Consider the following 26,418-nt stretch of genomic DNA (forward strand, 5'->3'; position numbering starts at 1 on the left):
AAATATCCCTGTAAATAAGTTGTGCTTCAAGCAAATTACAAGATTTATCTATAGCACCATATTAAACCAAAACTATAACAATTAAAACATAAATATAATATTGTACACAAACATAAGTACAAAAACAAAATTCAAAGCTGTACTGATACCTACTTTTGAATGAATACTGAATATTTATAAAAAAAATAATTTTATATTGTTATATAATAAAAAATCATAAAAATATAAAAATTATAAAGTAAATATCAAATTCTAGGAAGTCTTGAAATTGTATAAATGAAACTTTAGTGTAACTAACAAGTTATATAACTATTATAGCGTAATATGATTAATATTAAAATATTATAATAAAATAAAGTAACATGACGATACAAAGAAAGCAATATTATGTCTAACTAAAATTGGTTGATACATAATTTTAGAGCTAAACTGATAACTAGGGCCCGGATATATATGCATTTACATGTTTTTTTCTGAAAAGTCCAAAAAATAGATAGGTAAGCTACAAGTTTGATTTTAAGTCAATAGATCCTAAATATAAAGTTTTATTTTGCATATTTTGACATGTACTGTATATTTTTGTATTTTTATTATACAGTTTTTAAATGCAAATATGTAATATTTTACTTATTTTAATTAAAATAACGTATTTATAGTTATATTTATAGTCCATGTAATTTGAAAAAATTGTTTCTTTATCTTATCTGACACCTATTAGGACAAGTAGTAATCTGTTATTAAGTAGATTTTAGTGAATCATATATTCATCGTGATTCGAGTGTGCATAACTTTCATTTGTTTTATTTATACTTAATGAAAATAAAAGAAATTTTTTTAATTGATTTTTTGCATATTTTTGTATATTTTTGCATATTTAAAGTGCATATTTGAATGATTATCAGTACATAAATGCATGCATATTTAATACATTTTTAGTGCATATAATTCCGGGCCCACTGATAATAATCAATTAATATTTAAAATAAAATAAATCAAGTATTGATTATATATATAATGTACAAAATTCATCTTTGTATTTAAGTTCAGTAGAATATTTTTAAATAATAATTTATAGTTGAAAATAATATAAAAATATTACAAAAAAGTTTAAAATTACATACATTTTTTTTAAAAGTATTTTAAATAATTCCTAATCTAACCTATGCTAATTGCTCAATTCATACCACTGGCCATTTTTATTGTATATTAAAAATTCAATAATCAGAATATTTACCTATTCCATTAATAATTGTCAAAAAACAAAATATAATATTATACTAGAAATAAGTGACTGCAAATTAAGTATTTCCTTCTTTAATTTTTTTAAATAAAAATAAGATGGAACAATAAAGTAGGAACATTGAAAAAATTAATTTAATTGTCAATCAACATATGAATAGCTTCATTTGGACTGGCATATTCAGTTGATCCACTAACAAAACCTGAAAAAATAAACACAATTCGTAACTGTTTAATTAAAATAATTAATAAGCTAAATAACAGTTAAATTTATTTTTAATTTGAATTATACACTTGGATAGGACATATAGTGTCTTATTTAGTATACCTACCTAAATATTTAATTTTTACATATTTTAATTGAATATAAAAATTAAAAAATATATCTAATAGAGTATATAAGTAAAATAATACTTGTAGTTTAATGTTTAGAAACATAAATACATTTGTATATTAAACATTTGTTAAATTGTGCACATAAAAAAAAAAAAAAAAAAAATAGAAATAGAAAAAGTTGTCATACAAGAAGTAGTACAAGGTACTAGAACTTGTCAAGAATTTTTTTTTTTTTACTTTATGAAAAAAAATCTACCTCAGGCCCTGCAAAACCTCCCGCTGGCACTAGTTCCGTGCAATTTCCAACAGGACAGGTTTTACTGTATTTTGTGATAATATTATTTTTTTTAATTATGTAATAATGTACATAATTTATGGAAATATAACTTATAACTTGCATGTTAAGAAATGCAATATGTAATCAAAATTTTCTATTTTTATGAAAACTGTAAAACATTGTCAAATATTGTTTTATTATATAAATGTCTTTAATATAAAATCACTAAATCAATGAAAAATAGTAAAGTATGAATAAAAAAAATCAAAAAAAATCTAAGTAATTTATTTCTATATTTTATTTTATATTGTATAAAATAAAAAAAAAATAAATATTTGAAATGAGTTATTTATGCTAAATTTCCATAATTCCAAAACAATATTCCTCATTTAAATTATTTTTTTATGGGAAAATCAAACAATACTAAATATTTAAATTAAATTTAAAGTCAAAAAATAATTTTTCTAGCGTATCAATACTACTGTAGAAGTTGAATACAAAAACAAATTTAAATAATTTAGTATAAATATGCTATAAATATTACGTAAAACTATTATATTAACAGTGTTGAAATGAAATTTAATGAAAGAAATGTTACTATGATTGTAACACCTTTTGTAATTTTGCTAGAATTTTTTCCAAGTAATAAATATAATATTATTTTTGACGAATAAACCATAAAATATAAAGTATGAAAAAATATCTAATTGAAATTATACCTTTTTTCTACTTATAATTTATGATGACAGTAAATTAATATAAAGAAATATCTATATACTATTTATTTTTATATAACATCAGTAACAAATTTAATTTTCCTATTAAAAAGTAGATTTCATTCAAATTTTATTTGTGTAATAAGTAAAATAACTTTATTACTGTTTAAAAGTAACACAACACTAAATATTTAACATTTAAAGCATTTAATATTACAATAAAATCAATAAAAAAAATTAAGTACCTAATATTTTAAAACTATATATTTTAAAGCTCTAAATAATATAAATACACAACATAAAGCATAAATACAACTTAATTAAATAAACCCTTGAGCTACCTGTTTCTTTAAAATGGGATGTGTTGTTTTGTACTTCTTCAAAATTGTGATCTAATAATGTGCTAAAAATAAACATTTAGCTTAATTTTTTAAACTATCACTAACAAATTTAGATTTAAAGGTTTAAATAATATTAAAAATATTAAATATTTTTTACAATTAAATAATAAATATCTATATGTGTGTTAACAATTAGAGTATCACTAAATATTTATAAGAAATATAAATCTGTTTTTTTCTAAAGTAGATAAAATGTAAATAATAGTACCTTATATGTACTTTAGAAAAATTTCAAACTTTTAACCTTAAAATTTGCACATGAAAACTTACATTTGTAAAAAACCTTCAAATTATATACTTAGATTTAAATATATTTTTAATCAATACAATTTAATTTACAAATTAATTGATTGAGAATAAGTTGAAGACTGAAGTTGTAATATATACTATCACCTATATATATATATTTTTTTTTTCATTAAAAATAATGAAATTAGTACTTAGATTTACATTCCAATAATATAAATCTAAATAACATAGATCCAACTTACAAAGATTATTTTCAAATTGTATTATGTGTACATCTATATAATCCAAAAAAAAAAATGTTTAAAAAAATCTGTTGTTAAATATTATGTTAACATAATTAATTTAAAAAAAAGAACTCTCAGCTTCATTAATAATTCATAAGTTTAAATAAATACATAATTGGTGGTAATAAAATTTTTAGTATGATACATAAAATTGCAATAAGAATTAAGGTACATTTAATTTAAGTAAAAAATGTATTTGTAGTATTTTCATATAAGAAAATATTTTTTTAATTTTTTTTTTAAATAAATACTCATTTAATGTCTTAATATAATAGCAGATGCCAGATAGCAATATCTTGCTTTCATTTAATGGGCGTTGAATTAAAATAAAAACTTGAAAGTTTAAATAAGTTACAAAATTAACTTCCATCCAAATAAGCAATCTAAAATTGGTATTACATGTATCAAAATGTATATAATAACATAAAATCCAAAACTTTAAACTTTTTTCAAGATTACAATAATTTTATTTATATATATAAAAAAAAAAAGTGTAAATAAAACTAACATTTTATTTTTTTTTAATTAAAGGTGATTTTATAGAAATATGTACCTAACTAAATCTTATTTTTAATATGTAATGCACTATACCAGTGTTTCTCAAACTATGGGTTTATGGGTCACGATCCATTGGTGGGTCTCAGTCAATTTTTGGTGGGTCACGAACAATTTTTGAATTATATAGATTCCAGGAAATGTATGTTAAATTAATATTGAATATATTATTATGTTATATTATTGTTATTAAAAGTAAATTTGTAAAAATATATTGATTATAAACCTATACAATAATAAAAATAGTTATTTAAACCTAATAAAAGTACCTAATAGACAAATTTTGTTAAAAAAATTAAAATTATATTATATTATTGTTGTTATTATATATTTTTTAAATTATTTAAATTTTTTTTATTTAACTAATTTTTGAAAAATGAAACCATGTGGGTTCATGAAAGATTTTTCGGATGAAATTTGAGTCGCAGTACTAAAAAGATTAAGAACCACTGTACATAAGTCATACCTTTGTTATCTCGACTACCAGCACGAACACTAATTTCTTTATCTCAACTACCTATAATACTTTTATTTAATACACAATATGCATTTAATATTTATATTATTTTATTAATTCAAAATATTAAATATTAAATCATCACAAAATGTATCACAACGGTGGAAAGTTATAAATAAAATATTTAAAATTATCTAAAATTATTACATTATTAAAGGCCAATTTTCAGAAATATGTATAATTTACTATATTGTGTATATATCCAGCATTGGTCAGTTTATTTATATCATATTCATACAAATTTTTTTGAGGCATTGGGAAGTAGTCAAGATAATAGATAGGTTATCTTATTAACTTACTAAATTAAAATTTACTTACTTGAAAAACTTAATTTTTTATTTGATTTCAGAATTTTTTGACATAATAAATGAATTACACACATTAATGCAGAACCATATGCAAATAATCTGAATGTTTGAGCTCCACCATAATTATCATACAAGCAGCCGCCTATTAAACTACCCAAAGACACACCTATGATAGCAATTACACAATATTAATTATTTTACATTGATACATTTAATAATAAATTAAAATACTTACCTATACCTTCAAAAACTCCACCAACAAGACCTATCATAGTACTTTCGCTACCAGGTAGTGCAAGTATACTTGCATATGACATAAGTACTGCATATGCTAACCCAAAAGTAATTCCATTAGTTAACTCAATAACGAGTACCCAAATTGGATTTGTAAGAATTGAATAAGCAAAAAATCTAAACGCAAAAACTCCTAAAATAAGAGACATGCAATTTAAGTGTCCTAAACGTTTCATAATCCAGCCTGACCAGAAAAAGAATGGCACTTCACCACCAAAACATTGAACTCCTGAAATTAAACCTTGTAGCGTTTTAATCCAATGTTGAGTATTACACTTATTCATGGAAGCTACATCTTCAATGTACCTAAAATAAATGAAAACTATAAAAAATGATATATGTTTATACAAATTAGTAACTAAATAATAAACTAACAATCATAAATATTTTATTTTAAATGTCTCAAGCATTGAAAGTAAAACTTTCATGAATTAAATAGACAAAAATGTAGTCATATTATCAGTGTTTAATCTAGGTATACTTCAGGGGGAATTTCCCCCCCTGAAATTTCTTTTGCACCCCCTGACAAATACAACTTTTAACAAAATGTAATTATTTATTAAATGCACAAATGTACAATATGCATTAGGATTACCGCACCTAATGGTGTTCATTAAAACATAATTTATTTGTATCAATGTTTTTTTTACCATAAGCCAGTATAGATACTATCTACTGACATTCCTTCCTAAAATATCTTAATTGTAAATTATAATAACTAATAATAGGTTTAATTCATAATACTAAAATGTATCACCATTCACCAATGAGAAAAAAAGTGAACTCCTCCAGAGAAATTGTCTGGATTCAACACTGCATGTTATAAACTAGATAATAATAAATCCAATAAAATTAAGTTAAACCATTGACTAAGTATACTTAATTTAGGCAATTGTATATTGCTATTTGCTATAATAATTCATTAGATATTCTTAAAATTAATTACTTACCAAAAAAGATATTGCCAAATCATTCCAGTGCAAATACCTACTACTATTGCCCAAGTAAGAAATCCTAGTACCTTGACTTCCATTAGCAGTTTTCCTAAGTCTTTAAATATATTAGTTGATATTTTTGTTTCTGTCACCTTTTTATATAAAGTTTTTAATAATATAAATATATATATTAGATATCAATAAATTGTTACAGTTCTTAAATTTGATTAAAGAAATAATTACCTTAAGTTTTGATGCAACAAAAAAGTTGCAAAGTAGTACCAGTAAACATAAAAAGTATATTGGTAAATAATTTTTATAAACATCACTGGAGCTAAAAAGATCCAGGAGCCATCCAGCAAGTATTGAAAAAATTCCCCATCCAATAGCTCCCCAGCATCTTTGTTTGCCATAAAGATTAGGCTTGTTACCTATTATTAAATAAATACATTAAAATTTAAAATGTTAGGTATTATGTAAAATACATTTATTTAAATCCTTACCTAGTTGATCAAAGCAAATAGAATCGCCAAGACTATAAATAATTGCTTGACCTACCCAAAACAGACTAACCAACAGGAAAAATATCCAAAATTGATTTAACTCCAAGACACTGCCTTTAAACTTTTGGGGAGTTATTAAATCCATAATGACTTCATTAGAACATTGTACTTTGCATTGTGATCTTAAACTAGTATCACAAACAGGTGTGTGGTTAACTCCTTGAGATTCATTAAAATAGAACTTTGCAGATTTTATTTTAAAATAGAAACAATTATTAACCTATAATTTATAAAATTATTGAATGTTATTATTAAACCTACTGGATCAATATATATGTTAATGAGTATAAAAAATTATACACTTACATCAACAGTATGTATTATATCTAGCAACACAAATAAGTAAGCATAATCATCATTATAATAATTCTTAATTGATTTTGTTTTAACTATTTGTGAACTGTTTGGTTCATAATAATTTATGGTGTTTACATTGGGCAACTTTGATAATGAGCAATACTCCTTAAATCCCCAATTTGAACACATTTCTTTACGGAAATGTACACTGCTATTACATTTTAACTAAAATCAAATAGATAATCAATGCAATATTTAATAAAAAGATAAATGAACATGAATAAAATCTAAATAAAAAATAGATCAAATTAGAATATGAACATAATATTTACCTCACATCCAAATGTACCACCAATATTTTCCTTAACTCGATTTATGTTACATTTTGACAAAGGTACATCATCATCAAGACAAACATTTAAATATGTGGCATCATGACAATTAAGTTCCACTGTAGTATTCAAAGGTATTTCAGGAACAAACATAAGTGAAAATGCTGTTAAGCCGGATAACAATATGAATGTTAAAAAAATTAATTTTTTAACCCGAAATTGATCCACAATTGCACCAATTATAGGCTTTATTATTAAACTTAAAATTGGTAAAATACTAAAGATAGTACCAACTACAACTGTAGAGTATCCCAGTTGTTTTGCAATTGTTGGTAAAAAAGAAGTCATTGGTGCAACACCTATAAAAAATTTTTTTCAAATTATTAATAAATTAAAAATGTGAGAAAATCAATTAGGCAAAATATACATGAAAGGGTTAAAGAAACAAATGCAGTTTAATACCCATGCTCATCCCAGATTTTTCCTCTTCAAAATATATTTCAAGATATTGAATTTAAAAATGTTAGCGTTCTTCACAATAGAAGTTTTACTTGAATTTTATTTTTTAAATGATTATTTGATATTTCTTTTACATTATTTATTATTTGATAAGTAGATAGAACTATTGGAGGAGAGGGGACAAGAAAATATCTAAATTAAATTTTAAAGACCCAATAGTAAATTACGTTTTAAAAATACAACATAAAAAGCAAGACAAGATACTTAGTTCAAATATTATGATTGTTATGATGTATTCGAAATTAAGTACCTAATGAAGCTACCAATTTTTTTGAAAACAAATTTGTAGAACTTTCAAATAATACACATTCAAGATTTGGGCCAATTAAACGCCATAATATTTAAAATATTTAAAAATACAATTAAGGAGGCTAATTTGGGGGCACTAACTTTTCGCCCCCTAAGGCCTCTAGACGACGTGCCTACAGTCCCGACATAAAAAGAATAAACATTTTAAATACTTTCAGATTAATTCCTTTAAACAAATATTTTGAGAAAAAAAATACTAATTATAACTAGTACCTATTGATGATTTAACATTTTTAAATGTCTCTTCAATCAAACAACATACATTATTTTAAAATGTATTTATGTTTTAAAAAATATTTTTATCAAGTAATTTCAGGTCCAAATGAAACAACTTTGTTTAAAAAAATAAATAGATTATCGTTAGGTATGATACCTATTTTAAGTTTTAGATTTTTAAAGTTGGGATGGTATGATACGGAGATACTGGATACTCGCTGAAGTTTTGACTACTATTCTAACCATCTAAACTTTAAATAGGTAGGTACTTTACTTTAAAAAAGGCGAAAGATTTTTACGATTTAAAAGGGAACCGGGAATCTTTAAATACTTATAGACTATAGTTCATAAACTACTCGTCCGAATTTCAATTTTTATGTACCTATAAAATACTCCGAAAAACTTCAGTACATAAAATTAATATACCTATGTATCATTCAAAAAAGTAAAACTTATAAATATCATTTTTTTTAAAAAAAATTTATTTCATTTAATTTGAAATTATGTAAAAAACTAAAAACAAATATTTTTACAAATGTTAATAGATTTTGAAACAATGAGTTGTATTTGATAAAAGAATAAATCCCGGACAGTTGACAAACATTACACATATTATGAGATATATCATAATATATATATTAGCATATACTCTAGGAAATCATGAATATCATACCTTAATACCATTAATTATAAATAGGTACTAATATTAATTTAGTATATTATGCATAATTCATATGAATATTTTCTTCGATATTTTTCTTAATGAAATATTATTTAATTTTACTTTCTATCAAATGAATAATTAACAAAATTCCAAAGATAATTCATAGTTTCATACCCCATACGCAACAATCACGACTATACCATGGCTAAATACTTATGTAGGTAAAACAGTAATAATACTAAAATTCGTTCTATATATATATATATGCATATAAAAAAGATTGAAAAACCGGGCCAGAATATGAAAATTTATTATATGATTATTATATGAAAATATGACGTCAGCCGGTAAGGATTTTTATCGGCCAAATCTTGAAACTAGTTACAACCCGGGTATAGACATTGTCCGATATTGATCAAATCGGGCGACATAGGCCTTGAACACGATCTCCAGGGGAGTGTGGCATACATTATCATTTAAATAAATAATATCAATATTATCACAGAATAATATATTGTTGAAAATTAGTTGAAACCGTTGAAAGAACACTGAATAATAATTAAAAAATGCAACTAATGCAATTTCAAATTTACTCGTTTCTAGCAATGTTTTTTTACATAAGACCCGTGAAAATCAATCGGGCAATGGATTGTTTAATGTTTTATAATATCGTAACAAATAGGGATACACGTTAACAACATCTAGTCAGATTACGGAGACGGTTTTAACTTTAAGAATACCTAAGTATTTAGCCATGGACTATACAATATGATATCTACTGTTACGATATCATGGTTTTATCATACCACATGGACAAGGATAATAATTTAAGGTTATCATAATTTAACTGCTTATATTTTCATTCTTAACAAAAACAATACTTTTTAAATAAACTTTTACTTTAATTTTATTATACATTAGTAAAAAATACTTCAATTCTAAATATTAGTAGAGTTATAAAATAAATACAAAACAATGCCTAAGTCAAAGAGAGATAAAAAGAGTAAGTTATTCTGGTAATCTGTTATATTAAACGTCATTATAGGTTCATAGAAAAGTTAAACTAATTCAAATTATAACAAAATTAAATTATAATACTAATTTTTTACATTTTTCGTAGTATGATTAGTTAAAATAATATTATATCCAAAATGAAAATTAATAATTTGTGAATTGCATGAATTGTATTCAAAATGAAATAATTTGTTATTAATAACTATATTTTAATTGAGATCATCTTATACATTGTGTTATTGAATAATGATAAATAGGTATTTATTTAAATATTTTACGTTTTATATTAGTTTCATTAACCAAGACTACCAAATTGGGCTCTAAATTGAAACAATCCGTCATGGAAAATCTACGTGAAGCTGTTGACGAATATGAACACATATTTGTATTTCATACTGATAATATGCGTAATGGTAAATTAAAAGATGTGCGAAATGAATGGAAAGATAGCAGGTACCTAATTTCTATTTAAATTATACTAAAATAATTTTTTTAACATGTAATTTTTTACATAAAATATTTTAGATTCTTTTTTGGTAAGAATAAAGTGATGTCATATGCTCTAGGAAAATCAGCTCAAGATGAAATTCAAACTAATTTACATAAATTAGCTCTTAAAATTGAAGGGCAATGTGGACTGTTATTTACAAATAGACCAGTTGATAAAGTTATAGAGTAAGATAACTATTTTATTTTATTATTTATATGTAAATATATCTATTAGCTTTTTTATGCATGAAATATCTAATTTTAAGGTGGTTTGATAACTACTCAGAGCCAGAATTTCCCAGGGCCGGTATCAGAGCTGCATACACAGTAACATTAGATGAAGGCCCTTTACCAGACACATTTATTCATTCAATGGAACCTTCATTGAGACAACTTGGTTTACCAACAAGTTTACAGCGCGGTGTTATTCAAGTTATTAAAAGTCATACAATATGTAAAGAAGGAAGCATTATTACACCCGAGCAGTCTAGACTACTCGTAAATAAAACACATTAGAATTTATAAATATTAAACTTAAACAAATAATTAATAAATTAATATTTTGTTTTTAGAAACTTTTTGGACATAAAATGGCACAATTCAAAATAGTTTTAAGGTATGTTTGGTCTAAAGATGGACAATTTCGACCTTTGCTTGATGAGTAACTTAATATTTCAAACAGTAAAATTCATGCAAAAACATCATAAATTAATTTAATTTATAAGATGGTAAAAAAAAATGTACTTGATAAATTTGAAATATACTCAATTGTTTTAAAAATTGAATAATAATTTTTGTTTTAATTTTTTCTATTTTTAATCTTATAGAAATTAAAATATCTATGTAATCTAATTTTATACAATAGTCTTAAATATATAATACTTATTAATACAAATAACTAGTCTGTATAAATTTAATATTAAAAACCATTAAATAATTGACAGCTACTATTTATATATTACTCATCAATTAATATTGATATATTTTAAAAGTAAATTAATTTATGTAATATACAGAATGCATCACAAAACTTTGTTGATTGTTATTATTCAATTTACATAATACAGTTAGTATATAATGGAAACTAATAATATACAATATACCTACATATATAATTTAAATTAATAGATTAACAAAAAACAAATGTCCTGTCAAATAGATAACTATTTTGCTGTAGATTAGGTATTGAATTTATCTTATAAAACAGGTCATTGTAATGGATATGTTAAAATTTGAATTTAATAATAAATTATCAAATATAATAAAAAACAATGCTGAGCTAAAATGATCAACGTTTTGGTAATCAAACCATACATTTTTAATAATATTTTTATTAACTCACAATTTTAACTTCTATTTATCCTGATTATTATTTTATTTTTTTTAATTAAATATTTTCAATGTTTATCTCCCAAAAGTACCAGAAATTTCCTTATTAGTCAATAATCAGACCATTTTTCTACTATAAAAACTTTAAGTGTCTTCTAACACAAAAAAGAAAATACCATAACAAAAAATCAAAATGCTCTTCGTTTAACTTGACTTAAAATTTATATCCAGACTGTTAAATTTGTTAAATACAATTTAAAAAAGAAGTTAAATTATTTTGTCTATAATGTTTTATATAGTTAAACACTAATTTCAAAATGTTTTGTTAAAAATATAATCTTACAAAATTAGGTTTGAAAACTATTATAAACTATTCAATAAAAAATTTGACTTTAATAACTATATTGACTATTCCTGATATTTGAATACATTATTTTAGTGTGGTGGTCATTCTGTGTTTTGCATAATTATACTTATACCAGTATACTTACAATAAATACAATAATAGTGACTTATTTAATATTTATTAGAACAAACTATTACTTATCGTGGAATCCATTTCCACAAATGTTGTCTCAATCATACAAACTTACCATACATTTGTGTTCTGTAATTTTATTTTTTGTAGTAACCTAATTAAAGAGAGAACTAAACTTTTATAAAACTAAATGATAAGACTTCTATCTATGATTTCATATAGGTTTTCTTTCATGATATTTTAATATTTTTAATCAAATTATGAGCACCTTTCTAAAATACCTGTGAAAGCAAAGATATTATTCACACGCTTTAAGTTTTAAAGGTAGTTTCCTATTAAAAATTAAATTTGTAGCTGCTGAACACAAATTTATTATGTTGTACATTTTAAGACAAAGACAGCATATATGGATGTGGCGTCCTCATAACTTTCTTACACCAATTATTAATAGGACATTGAACCTGCATGTTTTGTTGTAAACTAACAAACACACAGAGTAAATTTTAAAATACTTATAACTTGCTTTAAAACTAAAATATCCATAAAAAATTTTAATTGTTTTTTTAAATTACATTCGTATAACACAGTAATTCTTATAAGTTATAGCAATTAGCTTTCATTATTTTAAAAAATTAAATTTTTTTATAACATTGATGTATAAAAATTGAATCTTGAACCAATACTGTATAAGTTATAATTATTAATTAGTAATAATAGTATCTAAAGTTTAGATGATTGGTATAATAGAGGTATAACCTTGCAAAATGTATGTTCGATTCTAATGTAAATCTTAGATTTTTATAACTAGAGTTTGGGATATTGCATTTTCCTTTTTTTTTTTTTTGTAATATCCATAGAATACTCTAAATAATTTAAATATAAAATTTAATTTTGTACACTTTTGCATATTTGAACATTTTATAGCGTATTGGTGCATTTTTCAGTTTTTTTTAATTTTATATGATCATAATTTTGTTAACTAATATTGTATTTGTAACATGTTAAAAATAATTTTCTAAAATAGTTTAACTGTGGACAAATAATTTTACAATTTTATTTATCTAATAGTAGTTGAAGATTTTACTATTAATATATTTGACTATTTTAATTTATAACATTGGAAAAAATTTCAATTAGAAACTTAATAACATCTTGACAAAATATTATGTTTATAACATTTGTGTATTTTTTCAAATACTTTGTTTCATTTCGTGAGTTTAAAAAATGCCTAAAATATCAAATAATAGTCTTACGAGCCCATTCATGACTGAATCAGAAGAAAATGTATTCTATTAAAGCTTTGTAAGACATAAATCAGCAGAGCAGTAACAACAAAATCAAAATAAAATTGTTTAACAATTAGTATTTACTTCTATTCATTAAAAAATTTCTTTAAATATTATCTAAAATTATAAATTTTTTATGGAAAGCATACAAATTTTAAATGATGCACAAAGATATGTTTATCTTATTTTTCAAAACAATTTTAATGGTATAAATTTCCTGAATCATTGGTTAAATAGAAGAAAAAATCTATTAAAATCTACTTTAAATTAATACAAAAATTATTCAACACTTAAAGTTATATGTAAAAAAAGGTCTACAATAGAGCATTTTATTTTGGCTGTTAAACAATAGGTGGTAAAATAGTAAATACATTTATCATTAATATGTTTAAGAAAAAGTATATTTTATTATATATTACATAGGTATTTGCAATCTGGAAAAAAACAGAAACTAAAGAGTAAATATGTATATAGTATAAAACTGATAAACCATTTTGGGTACTGGTTTGTTATAGCCCCTTCCTCCTCCGTTACAAGTAAAAAATGTATTGCCTCGTCCTTTCAGGTTTGTTATCCTTCCATAACAGGGGTCGGCAATTAAATTCTATTGAGATTCAGAAAATCAAAAAAAAAAAAATTTTGAGAGCCAGTAATAACTAAAAACTCAAATATTAGTTAATAATTGTTGTGTTATCGCAACTATTATTGTAAATAGCAATAAACGATAAACACTTCATAATCTCTAAATACATCATAAAATAGATTAAATATATATTATGCGTGGAAAACCAGCATTATTAAAAAAAAAATATTTTTTGTGGTCCAATTTTTTTTCCTTCGCGGGCCAAATCCGGCTCACGGGTTGCCTATTGCCGACCACTGTTTCATAATAATAAACACATCATATAAATAATCTAAAAATTCGACGGAAAAAAATTACCATTACTTTGTGGTTCTCAACCTTTTTTGTATGACATCACCCTAATTTAGATCCATGAAAATGACAACACACTAACTCAGGCAATCCATAAATACAATATAAAAAAAGACTTTTTTTTTACTCATTAATTGTTTAAAAAATGTTGTATTATTTAATATTAGTACTTCATGCGACACGTTTGGACTTAAACAGTGACACATAAGTTAAAAACCACAGTTATAAAGTACCTATCACAGATATTTATCACATTATATGGATCAATATAATATATAATATCAATCAAACATCACAGTACAAATTTGTCATTTGGAAATCACGGAAACTATAAATATTTGTATACAATTTTTATTATTGTATTTATTATTATTTCATTTTTTAATTTAAATTTAATTTTAATGTTATGTTAATATATCGTCGAATAATTAGATTAATAAATATCAATAAACAAACTCATTACTTTATATTTATATGATGTATATATTGTTATATGGCTGGCGGAACGATAGCAAACATGAGTAGTGGAGCTATAAAGTTTTCACTTGTCGTGGCAGGGCTATAACGAACTAGTACCTCATTTTGTAAATAAATTCTAAACCAAGAATTGAAATAATATGTAAAATTAAAATTAACTGAACACAACAGCAGCACAACCAGGATTTATTCAAGGGGGTCCAAAAAAATGTATTTATCTACTGCTTTTCTGTTCTTTTCCTTAAATAATACATACATTTTATTGCTTAATAAACAAAATTATATTATTTAATTTATATACATATTTTTTACATTTTTAAATTTATATTTACAATGTATGTTAAGTAATTATTATGCCAGTTAAATCATGGAATAGTCATTATACATTAGTCTTAATATTGATTTTATTAATACATCATATTCAATGTGTTAGTAATAAAATACCAAATCTAATAAATAAAATTTGATGAAAATTGCAGGGTAACTTTAAAAAATAAAAATAAATACTATGGTATAACCCTCCTGGGTTTGCCATTGGAACACAATATAAAATATTATGTAAATTAAGTTATTGAGTATGAGAGAAAATAAATATTAATAAGATCCTATAATATAATAATTAAATTATACAAAAATAATTTTAATTTATTAACTGCAGCATTTAATAATTAAAAATGTAAATATATCTTTAAAAACAAAATGTTAGGCTTAGAGTTATTGAATAAGTTCTAGTATATATTTTTAAAAGCTCTCAGCCCTAGAAATAATTATACATGACATAATTTAAATCTTTCGGTAACTATACTCTATTTCAATTAAGAAAGATACGTAGTAGTCAAATTGTATGTTAAGTTATAGTTTCAATGTACAACAGGCTTACAGATGGTTGATTTGGTAAACTAACTTATAGGTGTTGTTTGACAAGAGCCTGACAAAGATTGGTCCACACAAAATACATTTCATAAGTTTAATGGAGTATAGTCACATGTGAAATATAATTCTTATGCTTACAGTATTTACAAGTTAAACAATTTGGAATTTTTTTTAATGTATTGAATACTGCAAAATACACTTTGGCTTTTATTCTATTAAATTTTTAATAGATTAAAAGATTCTGGGGTTTTTTTTTATAGATTATTAAAATTGTTGTAAGCTTTGTTTGTTTACATTTTGAAATGCATTTTAAAGGATTATTTTTGACAATAATTAAATTATATATTTAAATTAATTCAATTTTTTATGTGTACATACATATTATAGATGATTACTATAATGAAATACAATTATTAGGTTTCCATTTTAATTAACTTATCATACTATATCTTACTAAATTATTATGTTGTTGTACCTTCAAATGTTAATCATATAAATTAGGTTATTAGGTCAGGTTATAAAATAAACAATTTTTAATGATTAACTTGCAATAAATAACAAGGATTGTTAATAAGGATACCCTTAAGATTACTTGTTATAAAGCATTAACACTTACCTCCCATAAACAGAAAGTAGTGCACTTTCATTGGTAACATTTTTACATCTACTTGAATTAACGGCATCTTGTAATTATTATTTTCACAGAATCAACAACTAAAAATACAACACAAATATCATAGATAATAATAAGTTTTATATAATTGATAAATAATTGTTCACAGAATTATAATTATTATACCTTTTATATTAAATTTCTTTAGTCTAATAATACATAATTAGCTATAAGATTCACCAATAAACATACTACCTAAACAAAAAAAAATCAAATAACATAAAAACCATACTATTAAGTGGTTAATTACTTAACATGTATTTCTTTTTTTACCCATAAAATATGATTTCATTATTCTATTAATTATGTAAGTTTAATTGTTTAAATAGTTTGAAATCTACATAAAAAATTAAACTAAATATTTAACGATAACAGTTTAACTCGATTCAGATTATAAATTATGGTTATGAACGATTTAGAACATGAGTGAAAAGTAATTAAACACAATTACTAGTGTATCAATGAAAAACAATTAAAACTAATTATTAAAATTAAAATATTGATCTACTACACAGCCACAAATCGTCTTTATATTTTATAACACAGTACTACACGATTTTTTTTTATAGTGAATAACTGATATAGATGATAACTGATAATAATATAGAAGTCTGTACTAAAGGAATGAATATTTTATTGTGATAACTGATAATACTTAACAGTCATCAGTCGACAGTCACTCTATCAAACGTTAATTCGATTATTTCGAGTGTTTCAATTTTTGACAACTGACATCAAGTTTCATGTTGAAAAAAATTAAAAACATAATGCTATTTTATCATGATTCGTGATTTTACATTTTAAAATTTATCCAAATTTAAGGTTTTTAGTTATTGATTTTTATTTTTTTATGTTATTTATTTTGACATCAAAAGATTGTGACTAACTAGGCATTACTGAGATTGTCTGATGAATAATGAATAGCTTATGTAGTTATGTGGACTGTGGAAATTTAACAATCTTCATAATCATACTCTTCTATAGTTAAAAATAATATACCCATTTTATGTCAAACTATATTTTGTAGATTTACTAAAATATTTTTATATTTACTTTCCATAACTAATTCAGTAAAATCAAATTTTTGATTTATTTGATCAGTAATCTATAATAAAACGTAAATAAAAATATTAGTCATATCTTTAATTAAGTGTATTTAGTCAATGGTTTATGATTTTTAAATCTAAAATACACATATTAATATATTTTTGTTGATGATAAAAATCTAAATATTGTTATTATTGCTTTTAAATTATTAATTTAACATATTTTATTAATATGGTTAAGATGTCGAGTAATAGATAAATAAATAATGTAGTGGTAATGATATGTATTGAATAAAATCATAGTATAGATTAAAAGTGTTATAACTTTGTGGCCTTATTAGTAAATATATACCTATTTAAATATATTTTTATACTTAACTATATTACGAATAAAATAAATTAAGTATACCATGTATGGGCTTGAAAAAATTTCAAACTATTTAAACTTAAACCAGGATATTAAAAATGTACATATTTTATACATTCAATTTTCCAACGAAGAAAATAGTAAAATAATAAGATTTAAAATTTATATTTCACTAGATGACATCTAGTGTAATATAATATTATAGATCTTAAACTATACTATTTATTAGTACAATAATTTATATTATAGACTATAGAAGCACAGAATAAAATAAAATTAGTATGAAGTAGCGACAAAGATTATTATATTAGGTAATAGACAATAGTAAATTCTTTAATATCTATAGTCACATACTAATTACAATTTAAAAAATTTCTTAATTTTAAGTTGTTCTTATAAATATTTTCTCAAACGTAAAGTACTAAAGTATTTACAATTATTCATAATATTTATCAATTATGTTAATTTTTATTTTGTGCCTTTGTGGTTTTTGCACAGATATCAAACATATTAAGCTTAATAATTTTTACCTGCAGGTGTTTGTGGTTAGGTTATCTAAATAGGTAGATAACTAGGTAATTTGCTGTCATATGGTAATAAACTAACAAGTGATATTGTAACATGAATGTACAGAATGTAGTGGTGTTAAATAATTAAAAAATATTTAAGTACCAAGTTCCGATTTTTTTTCTGCGATTTCTATGATTTAATTTCCGATTTTGTCTTCTTTGGTGATTGGTTATTTGGTTAATTTTTTAAATCTTCCGCAATGACCTCTTTTATTTTATAATCAGATCAAAATTTCCCAAATTACAATAGAAAATAACGATAATTCCCACATTCGTAGGTAAATAACGTTAATAACCGGCGAATAACGTTAATTTCCAATATAACATAATTTACCATAACATAATATACAATATACAAAATTACTTGGTACATCTCATGCCTTCTCATATTTAACTTATTTTAGAATTTTTAATTTTTAAATAATTTATCTATATTTTTATTCATGTAATAGTATAAGTATAATATCATACAAATTTATACTTAGCAAAAAAATTTTTTTTTAATAAATACTATTTATTGATACTTACCAATTAATAAATGTTACATATTTTTTAATATATTTGAATTGAATGTACATTATTTATTTATACATTTTTTTTTTAAACTTTTATACATTTTAATTCTATATAGGTTGTAATGATTGTATTATGCATTATACATGTATATTATAGGTACCTACTACCTATAAAACAATTACCTATGTGGCTATGTAATAATTAATTAATAGCTATATAAGTATTTAAATTTAGCAATTAAATTAAACCTTAGTCAGTAAATTGTAAATACTAGTAGAGTAAACCAATAATAACAATTTATACCATCATAAACTATAATATATAAAATAAATAAAAGGAAATGGGAAGAAGTTTAACATTAACAGCAGTGATTCCTTAAATGTGGTTACTATACAAAACATAAAACACCATGACCATGGTGCAACAAAGTGCTAATAAGTATATTTGAATTATGTGTTTTAATTAATTAATTTAGGTACCTACACCGGAAACGATCCGTATTAGTGTTTCTTTATTGCGAACTGAATAGGTACTAAAAATTATGTAAATTGCGGACGAATTTCCAACCATTATTTAAATTTAACGATTGAGGACATCGAAAAATTTGTGTTTGATATTAGAATTGTATGCAATTGCATCCGAGACATAGAAGATCAATTACACACTAAAATAAGTAAAAAATAATTATTGATTACCTATTTACATTGATAATTGATACAAATAAAAACTTTGTGTTTCTTTGTATCAAAAAATTAAAAAAAATTTTAAAAGTGTGATTGCGTAGTGTTTTAATGGATGCCGGGTGATATTTTAAATCAGTACTTTTTCAAAATGTTCATCTCTATTTAGGTACTGAATAATTTATGGTCCATGGCGTTAGGTTAGGTTAGTGTTTCTTAACCGTACTGGTTCACCTGGACAGCGCCCGGTGTGCCCCATGATCAATTAGTGCCCCTCTCTCCCTTATTTTTATATTATTATAATATATATTATAGCGTACCTTTTTATATGAATCTATAAACAAATTACTAATTAGGTATATGTTTATTAAACAGATATAAACAATTATGCAAATGCTGGGAGTCTTCTGGCCGAGCTTATTACATTACATAGTTTTTATAAGTTTCTAATAAGATTTCAATTTGTCAACAAACTTTAGTATACACGTTTGTGTTTTTTTTTAGCATGAAGCAAATAGAAATAATTATAATTTTTAATATTATGTTTGAGTAATCAGATAACTAAAGTTTGTAACTAATTGATTGAATAACATAAATCATAATGGTAATAACTAATAATAGTATAATATACTACGACTACTATAGAAATTAGCTTGAAGATTAACAGTTTGTGTGCATAATGAAAATTCATATTGCATTATCATGAATGCTAATTAGTTCTAAATAATATATTCGTATATACGTAATAAGAATACCTATATTATGATTTATGAGTTTATGACACTATGATGATAATAAAAATAAATTGTATATAAATAATTAAAATATTATATCGCGCCAAATTTTGAACCAATGAAAAAATTGTATTTTTGTATGAGTTTAGCACTTTGGTGTTCTTCGATCTTTCTATAGATTTCATGGTTATTTAATATCAAAATCATGGAGTAATAAAAAAGGTAAAACAGTAATACCAAAATTTATTATCGATAATATTTGATAACCGACTGTAATGTGTAAGCAAAGTTAATATATTTGCTGCTACAACCAGTAACTTCTTTATCTATAGTTACAACTCTGTCTGGCCCCAACGCCCCCAACCATCTACATCATTTTACCGCGTAAAATCGTATCGTGGTCTTTGTGAAACACGAGTGCGTGCGTGTGAGCGCCCGCTTTGAATGGTTTACCACTATAATAGTACTTACAAGGCATTATTATTTTGCCTCCAAATCCACAGAATAGTGAATACGTCTAGTGTCTACTACTCTACTGTTGTTCAGACCTCACGTATCGTTCAGATTCATTCTCATTCCACGTTTGCTCTTTACTACTTGACTTTATTTTTTGTGTCTAACGTTATTTCATTGACAATCGACAATAATATTTTCTACGATGATGACTATGAACAAGGAAAATGTAATGGACAATTCACAACAGCCACAGGTAATTTTACCCGTATTTAGCCATTACGGTTATATTTAGACGTAAGACCACACAGGAAGTGCCGTCTACGCACTTAGTTTCGTTTACCGCCAATTACCATAATGCAATATATTTTTTAAATCTTACATATTATTTTGATGTATTATTATTGATGGCGTTTTATCAATTTTTATGATTGTAATTATTGTAGTTTATTTATTTATTTGTCCCTATATTAATAATAAAGTATTTATACTAGGCGATTCTTTTATCATGAACTACTCATTATTTTAAAAACTATTAACATTTTTGAAAATATTTCATTTATACAGTTAACAATCGAAATAAAACAACATTCTTTTTAAAGTTATTACTTTTTTTTAATGACAGCATATTCTTTTTGTTTCATATTTTGAAGTGGAATATTTCAGTATATAAAAATCTAAATTTGAACTAGTAGTTATTTACTTATGTATATTTATAGTTTTAATTAAGTGAGTGATATAGATGTACAGAGATACCTGCAAAATGTTGGCCTACTACTTCGCTCATCTCAGCTTTAAATACTTTTAACTCATAAATTGCTCGTTTGAATTATGATTTTTATAAATTAAAGTATTTTTAAAAATGTTCTGCTTAAGAACATGAAATTTAACTTGTATGTTGTCAATCAAAAAAGTAAAAATCTTAAAAAGAAAATATTGTTTTATTTCAACTATAATTTGTATTTAAGAAATATTTTCAAAAACGTTAATAGTTTTTGAAATAATGAGTAGTTAATGATTAAAGAATCACCTTGTATTAGAGTTTTGTGCAAAATAATATTTGTAATGGCAGGTGAATGAACTACTGAACAACTATAACATAATTGTAGCTTACCTTGAATAGCTTCCTAGTACTTATTTAGATTTCTTTGTATAAACTGATTTCCTGTGTAAAATATATAAACTTAAATGTTATTATTTTTGTAGCAAGACTTAGGTACCCCTTGATACTTTATAAAATTGAATGGTTAGGTTTTATTTTATAAAATACCTTTTATTAATGATATGATCCACAAGTGTTGATGTACATACTAACATATTATTAAAATATATATATATATATGTTAAGAATAGTAAAAATATTAAAATTAAGTGATGCACCAGGTTTTGGTAATTTGAAATTTTGTGACTGTATTAAATAGATGGTTTTAATTTATTATGCTGTAAATCTAGATACCAGGGATTTGATATTAAAATGTATACGCCTACTAAGGAAAATTAATATTTGAAAAATATGTTGGTATGCAGTTTTTTCAATACTTGTGATGATTTTACTATGGTTAGTTTAAGTGCATGATGGTAATGCAATTTGGTTTTCATGTGATTTTTCAATTTATTTTTATATGTAAGTATCTAGATTAGATTATTGCAGTTTTTTTATTTTACAATTCTATCTTTGACATTAAGTGATTTGGTTTTATATTATATATACAAAGTGATTCACCAAGCTCACTTTCCATATTTGTAATTCAATACTGCAGTCACAAAATAATCTGATTTACAGAAATTTTTAATTATTTCTAATAATAGTATATTTAAATTATTTGAATTTTTTGTGCTACTTAAAAAAAATTAATGTGGAGATATAAACTTTTGTTTTATAAAATGAAAATTCATCTGTCTATTGTAAAACATTATTAATTACATAATTTTTCTGAAAATTTTGACATAACAAAATCAAAATCAAAACATTATTACTATGTTATTAAAAATAAAAAGTCCTTGATGGTAGTCTGGAAGGTCTGAAGTTTACGAGTTAATATGTTAGTAATTTATCCATCAAAAATTATAATTTTTTAAATATGCTTAAAGTATAATAATTTACAGATCTAATTTATATATTTATAAAATCATTTTTAAGGACTATTATCCTTATTACCTATATATGTTTTAAAGTAAAAAAGAATTTCACTTATCAAAATTTTTAAACAAATTATCTGCTAAATAATTTACAATAGAAAAGGAGGATTTTAATTTGAAACAAAAGTTTCTATCGTATCTAAACACATTAAGTTATACAAAAAAATTTCAAAATTTTAAATAAGAAAATGGGGGACTGATCTTGCTTGATGAATATACATTAAATAATAAGAATCTGGAAGATTAGAGTACTTTTTCTAATATATAAAAGAAATTAAAAACATACATACTGTAAAACCATTACATTTATCAGTTCGTATAAAATATAAAATAGAATAATGACAAAAAAAATTAATTTTAACATTTAATAGTTAAAACTACCCTACTTGTTATGCTGCGTAATCGGAATCAAAAAAAAAATTGAGGTTGCTACTCATTTTTCAAACATAAGTTTTAAAAGAAAAAATTTAAAATCTCATTGTAATTAAAGTGTATTGTGTATCTATACTATCTATGTAATTGATTCAATAATAAGTATATTACAATAATGATAATTTTTTTTTTTAGAAAACTAAACATTTTTTGGAATCTGTAGCTGACTATAGAACAAATTTTGATGCTACAATCGAACCTTTATTAAAAGATAATCCAAAACGTTTTGTTATATTCCCTATTATATATGATGATATCTGGGCCATGTATAAAAAACAGGAAGCTTCGTTTTGGAATGTAGAGGAAGTCAATTTAAAAAATGTAAAATTCTAATTCATATCTTACTGATAAATAATTTTCTGATTCAAAATGGATTTTTGTCTTTAGGATCTTGATGATTGGATTAGATTGACTGATGAAGAACGTCACTTTGTATCCCACGTATTAGCATTTTTTGCTGCTTCAGATGGGATTGTTAATGAAAATCTTGTCGAACGATTTTCTCAAGAAGTTCAAGTAACTGAAGCTAGATGTTTTTATGGATTTCAAATAATGATGGAGAATATACATTCAGAAATGTATAGTTTATTAATTGATACATATATTCAAGACCCAAAAGAAAAGTAATTAACTTTTATCATCATACATACTGATTTCTATATTATTAATTTTATATGTTTAGAGACTTTTTATTTAATGCTATTGAAACCATGCCATGTGTAAAAAAAAAAGCTGATTGGGCTCTTAAATGGATAAGTGATAGTAAAGCCACTTTTGGTGAAAGGTTAGTGGCTTTTGCTGCTGTTGAAGGTATATTTTTCTCTGGAAGTTTTGCTGCATTATTTTGGTTAAAGAAAAGAGGATTAATGCCAGGTTTAACTTTTAGCAATGAGTTAATTTCCAGAGATGAGGTATGTTAATGTTTTCAATGATATAATAATATGTAACATATTTGTTATTATTTTAATACTTTTAGGGCTTACACACAGATTTTGCCTGTCTTTTATTTAAACATTTGGTTCAAAAACCACCTCAAGATATTATTACACATATAATTCGCGAAGCAGTAACTATTGAACAAGATTTTTTGACAAATGCTTTACCTGTTAGAATGGTTGGCATGAACTGTGAGAAAATGGCCGTATATATTGAATTTGTTGCTGATAGACTATTAGTTGAATTAGGATGTCCTACAGTACGTACATATATCATAACACTAATAATTCAATTATTATTCAAATTATTCAAATTTAATTAAATATTTAATTTTAGGTTTTTAGATCATCAAACCCGTTCCCATTTATGGAACTTATATCTCAACAAGGAAAGACAAACTTTTTTGAAAAAAGAGTTGGTGATTATCAGAAAGCTTCTGTGGCTGTTACTGAAACTCCTCATTTATCAACAATGGATATAACTGATAAGGACTTTTAAATTATTTTCTAATAGTGGCTTTTTTCCTTTTATTTGTGTACTTATTTATTTAATGAATTTTTTTCTTCCCTGCAAAGGGTAATAAGTTACTTTATTTAACCAAAAAGCACTATAAGCACTCTGTATTTTTTTTGTGAATAAAATTATTTTGTCAATGACATATTTATAATTAGAAGAAAACTTTATTTTTAAATTTTATAATAATAAAAAAAAAAGTATTTAATATTTTAATAAATCACACTTACTATACTTTTCATACTTGTATTTATAGTTGTAGTTGTAATTTAAAATTTAGAAATATATGACAAATGTGTTTTACTTGGTCTTAGACTTTTAATTTCCAGATAACAAGTTGTGTGTATACTAAATAAAAATAAAATTTTTATCTAGTATTAGTTATACAATAAAATATATAAATTTAAATTAAAGCTTATGCTTGTTTTTATTACCTCAATCAAATTATTATCTTTTATTAAAATTTTGGATTTATTACCTATGAAAGAAAATTGTGTTCAAATTAATACTAATGAAGTAATAAAATATATGGGAATCATATTGTGATCTTACATAAAAAATAAAAATATTTAAAAAGTGCTCTGAGAAAACAGTAAATACTTTTATCTCTAATTTAATACAAAAAAATATATCTTAGATGATCTATAAGAATCTTATTGAAAATGTTAGAATCTGTTAAAGCAATCAAAAAATGACTGTTAATGCCCTTTAGTCTTTTAGCCAAACTAAAGAAATATTAACAATTTTTATTAATTATAAAATTAGGCAATGTATTACTTTACCACACATAATATTGTTCAAATTTGAATTGTTTTAATGCCTATAAAAATTACTTGGTACATTTTTAAATATTTTTATTCAGCCAGTGACATTTCCACGGAGAGAGGCTCAGAATCTGACTAATCTGAGATGGTAAATTAACTTTTGTATGAAATAGTTTTTTCTCTAACGTTTTTGTATTTTTAAAATTTTAACTTGGAAATCATAATAAAATGTTCAACATATGTTATATTTTTACAATAAAAATATATCCTATATCATGAAGTAAACTGTGGCAAATTTAAATTTGTTAATCCCCTAAAAAAAGTTCTTGGTTACATCACTGAGTTCACCTATTAAAGATTTTTTTAATTTTTCACTATAAAATATTTGTAATTTGAACATTTTAATGAAGTAAACATTTTAAACACAGTTTATAAAAATTGTGATTATGTATTTTAAATAATTTTATACAAATATAAGAAACACTACATAATCTTATATTCTATTATCAAATATGTTTTTATCGACATTGTAGAAAATTATAACTATAGTCACTCGTTTTAAATTACTATAAAAAAAAAAAACAAAAATTGTTTGAAGAGAAAATATGTAGTTATTATCCAGCCATCCAGGTAAATATCTTATGTTGTTAAAATTTGAACTTCAAACAGTTGTTAAAAATTAATTTGACTGTTTTGAACAAAAAT

The 26,418-nt window shown here is 23.3% G+C and overlaps 3 protein-coding genes across 5 annotated transcripts; 2 read left to right on the plus strand and 1 right to left on the minus strand.

Moving 5' to 3' along the window:
- Window positions 1–1,077: 1,077 nt before the first annotated feature.
- On the minus strand, window positions 1,078–16,856 carry LOC112598022. 3 transcript variants are annotated; one of them, XR_003114870.1, is made up of 12 exons: window positions 16,838–16,856; window positions 16,691–16,759; window positions 16,508–16,605; window positions 7,304–7,662; window positions 6,981–7,196; window positions 6,615–6,894; window positions 6,355–6,542; window positions 6,127–6,263; window positions 5,118–5,482; window positions 4,893–5,048; window positions 2,910–2,971; window positions 1,078–1,442 (listed from the first exon to the last, which is right to left on the minus strand). XR_003114870.1 is itself a non-coding variant. In XM_025344326.1 (11 exons), exons 3-11 carry the CDS (start codon window positions 16,572–16,574, stop codon window positions 1,375–1,377), a joined length of 1,836 nt encoding a protein of 611 aa, XP_025200111.1. In that variant the 5' UTR covers window positions 16,575–16,605; window positions 16,691–16,759; window positions 16,838–16,856; the 3' UTR covers window positions 1,078–1,374. The 3 variants fall into 3 exon arrangements, 2 of the variants coding, with proteins under 2 accessions (XP_025200111.1, XP_025200112.1); XM_025344326.1 differs by lacking the exon at window positions 2,910–2,971; XM_025344327.1 differs by lacking the exon at window positions 2,910–2,971 and having other exon boundaries at window positions 16,820–16,843.
- LOC112598025 (mRNA turnover protein 4 homolog) lies at window positions 9,912–11,255 on the plus strand. The gene is made up of 5 exons (XM_025344329.1): window positions 9,912–10,014; window positions 10,316–10,478; window positions 10,551–10,700; window positions 10,781–11,012; window positions 11,087–11,255. The coding sequence occupies exons 1-5, from the start codon at window positions 9,987–9,989 to the stop codon at window positions 11,177–11,179; spliced, it is 666 nt and encodes a 221-aa protein (XP_025200114.1). The 5' UTR covers window positions 9,912–9,986; the 3' UTR covers window positions 11,180–11,255.
- A 3,976-nt stretch (window positions 16,857–20,832) lies between the features above and the next one.
- Window positions 20,833–25,066, plus strand: LOC112598024 (ribonucleoside-diphosphate reductase subunit M2). The gene is made up of 6 exons (XM_025344328.1): window positions 20,833–21,185; window positions 23,636–23,821; window positions 23,888–24,123; window positions 24,183–24,411; window positions 24,477–24,695; window positions 24,773–25,066. Exons 1-6 carry the CDS (start codon window positions 21,135–21,137, stop codon window positions 24,932–24,934), a joined length of 1,083 nt encoding a protein of 360 aa, XP_025200113.1. The 5' UTR covers window positions 20,833–21,134; the 3' UTR covers window positions 24,935–25,066.
- The last annotated feature ends 1,352 nt before the right edge of the window (window positions 25,067–26,418 follow it).

This window comes from Melanaphis sacchari, unplaced genomic scaffold (assembly GCF_002803265.2).
Source record: "Melanaphis sacchari strain LSU unplaced genomic scaffold, SCAv2.0 Contig44_pilon_pilon, whole genome shotgun sequence".
NCBI lineage: Eukaryota > Metazoa > Arthropoda > Insecta > Hemiptera > Aphididae > Melanaphis > Melanaphis sacchari.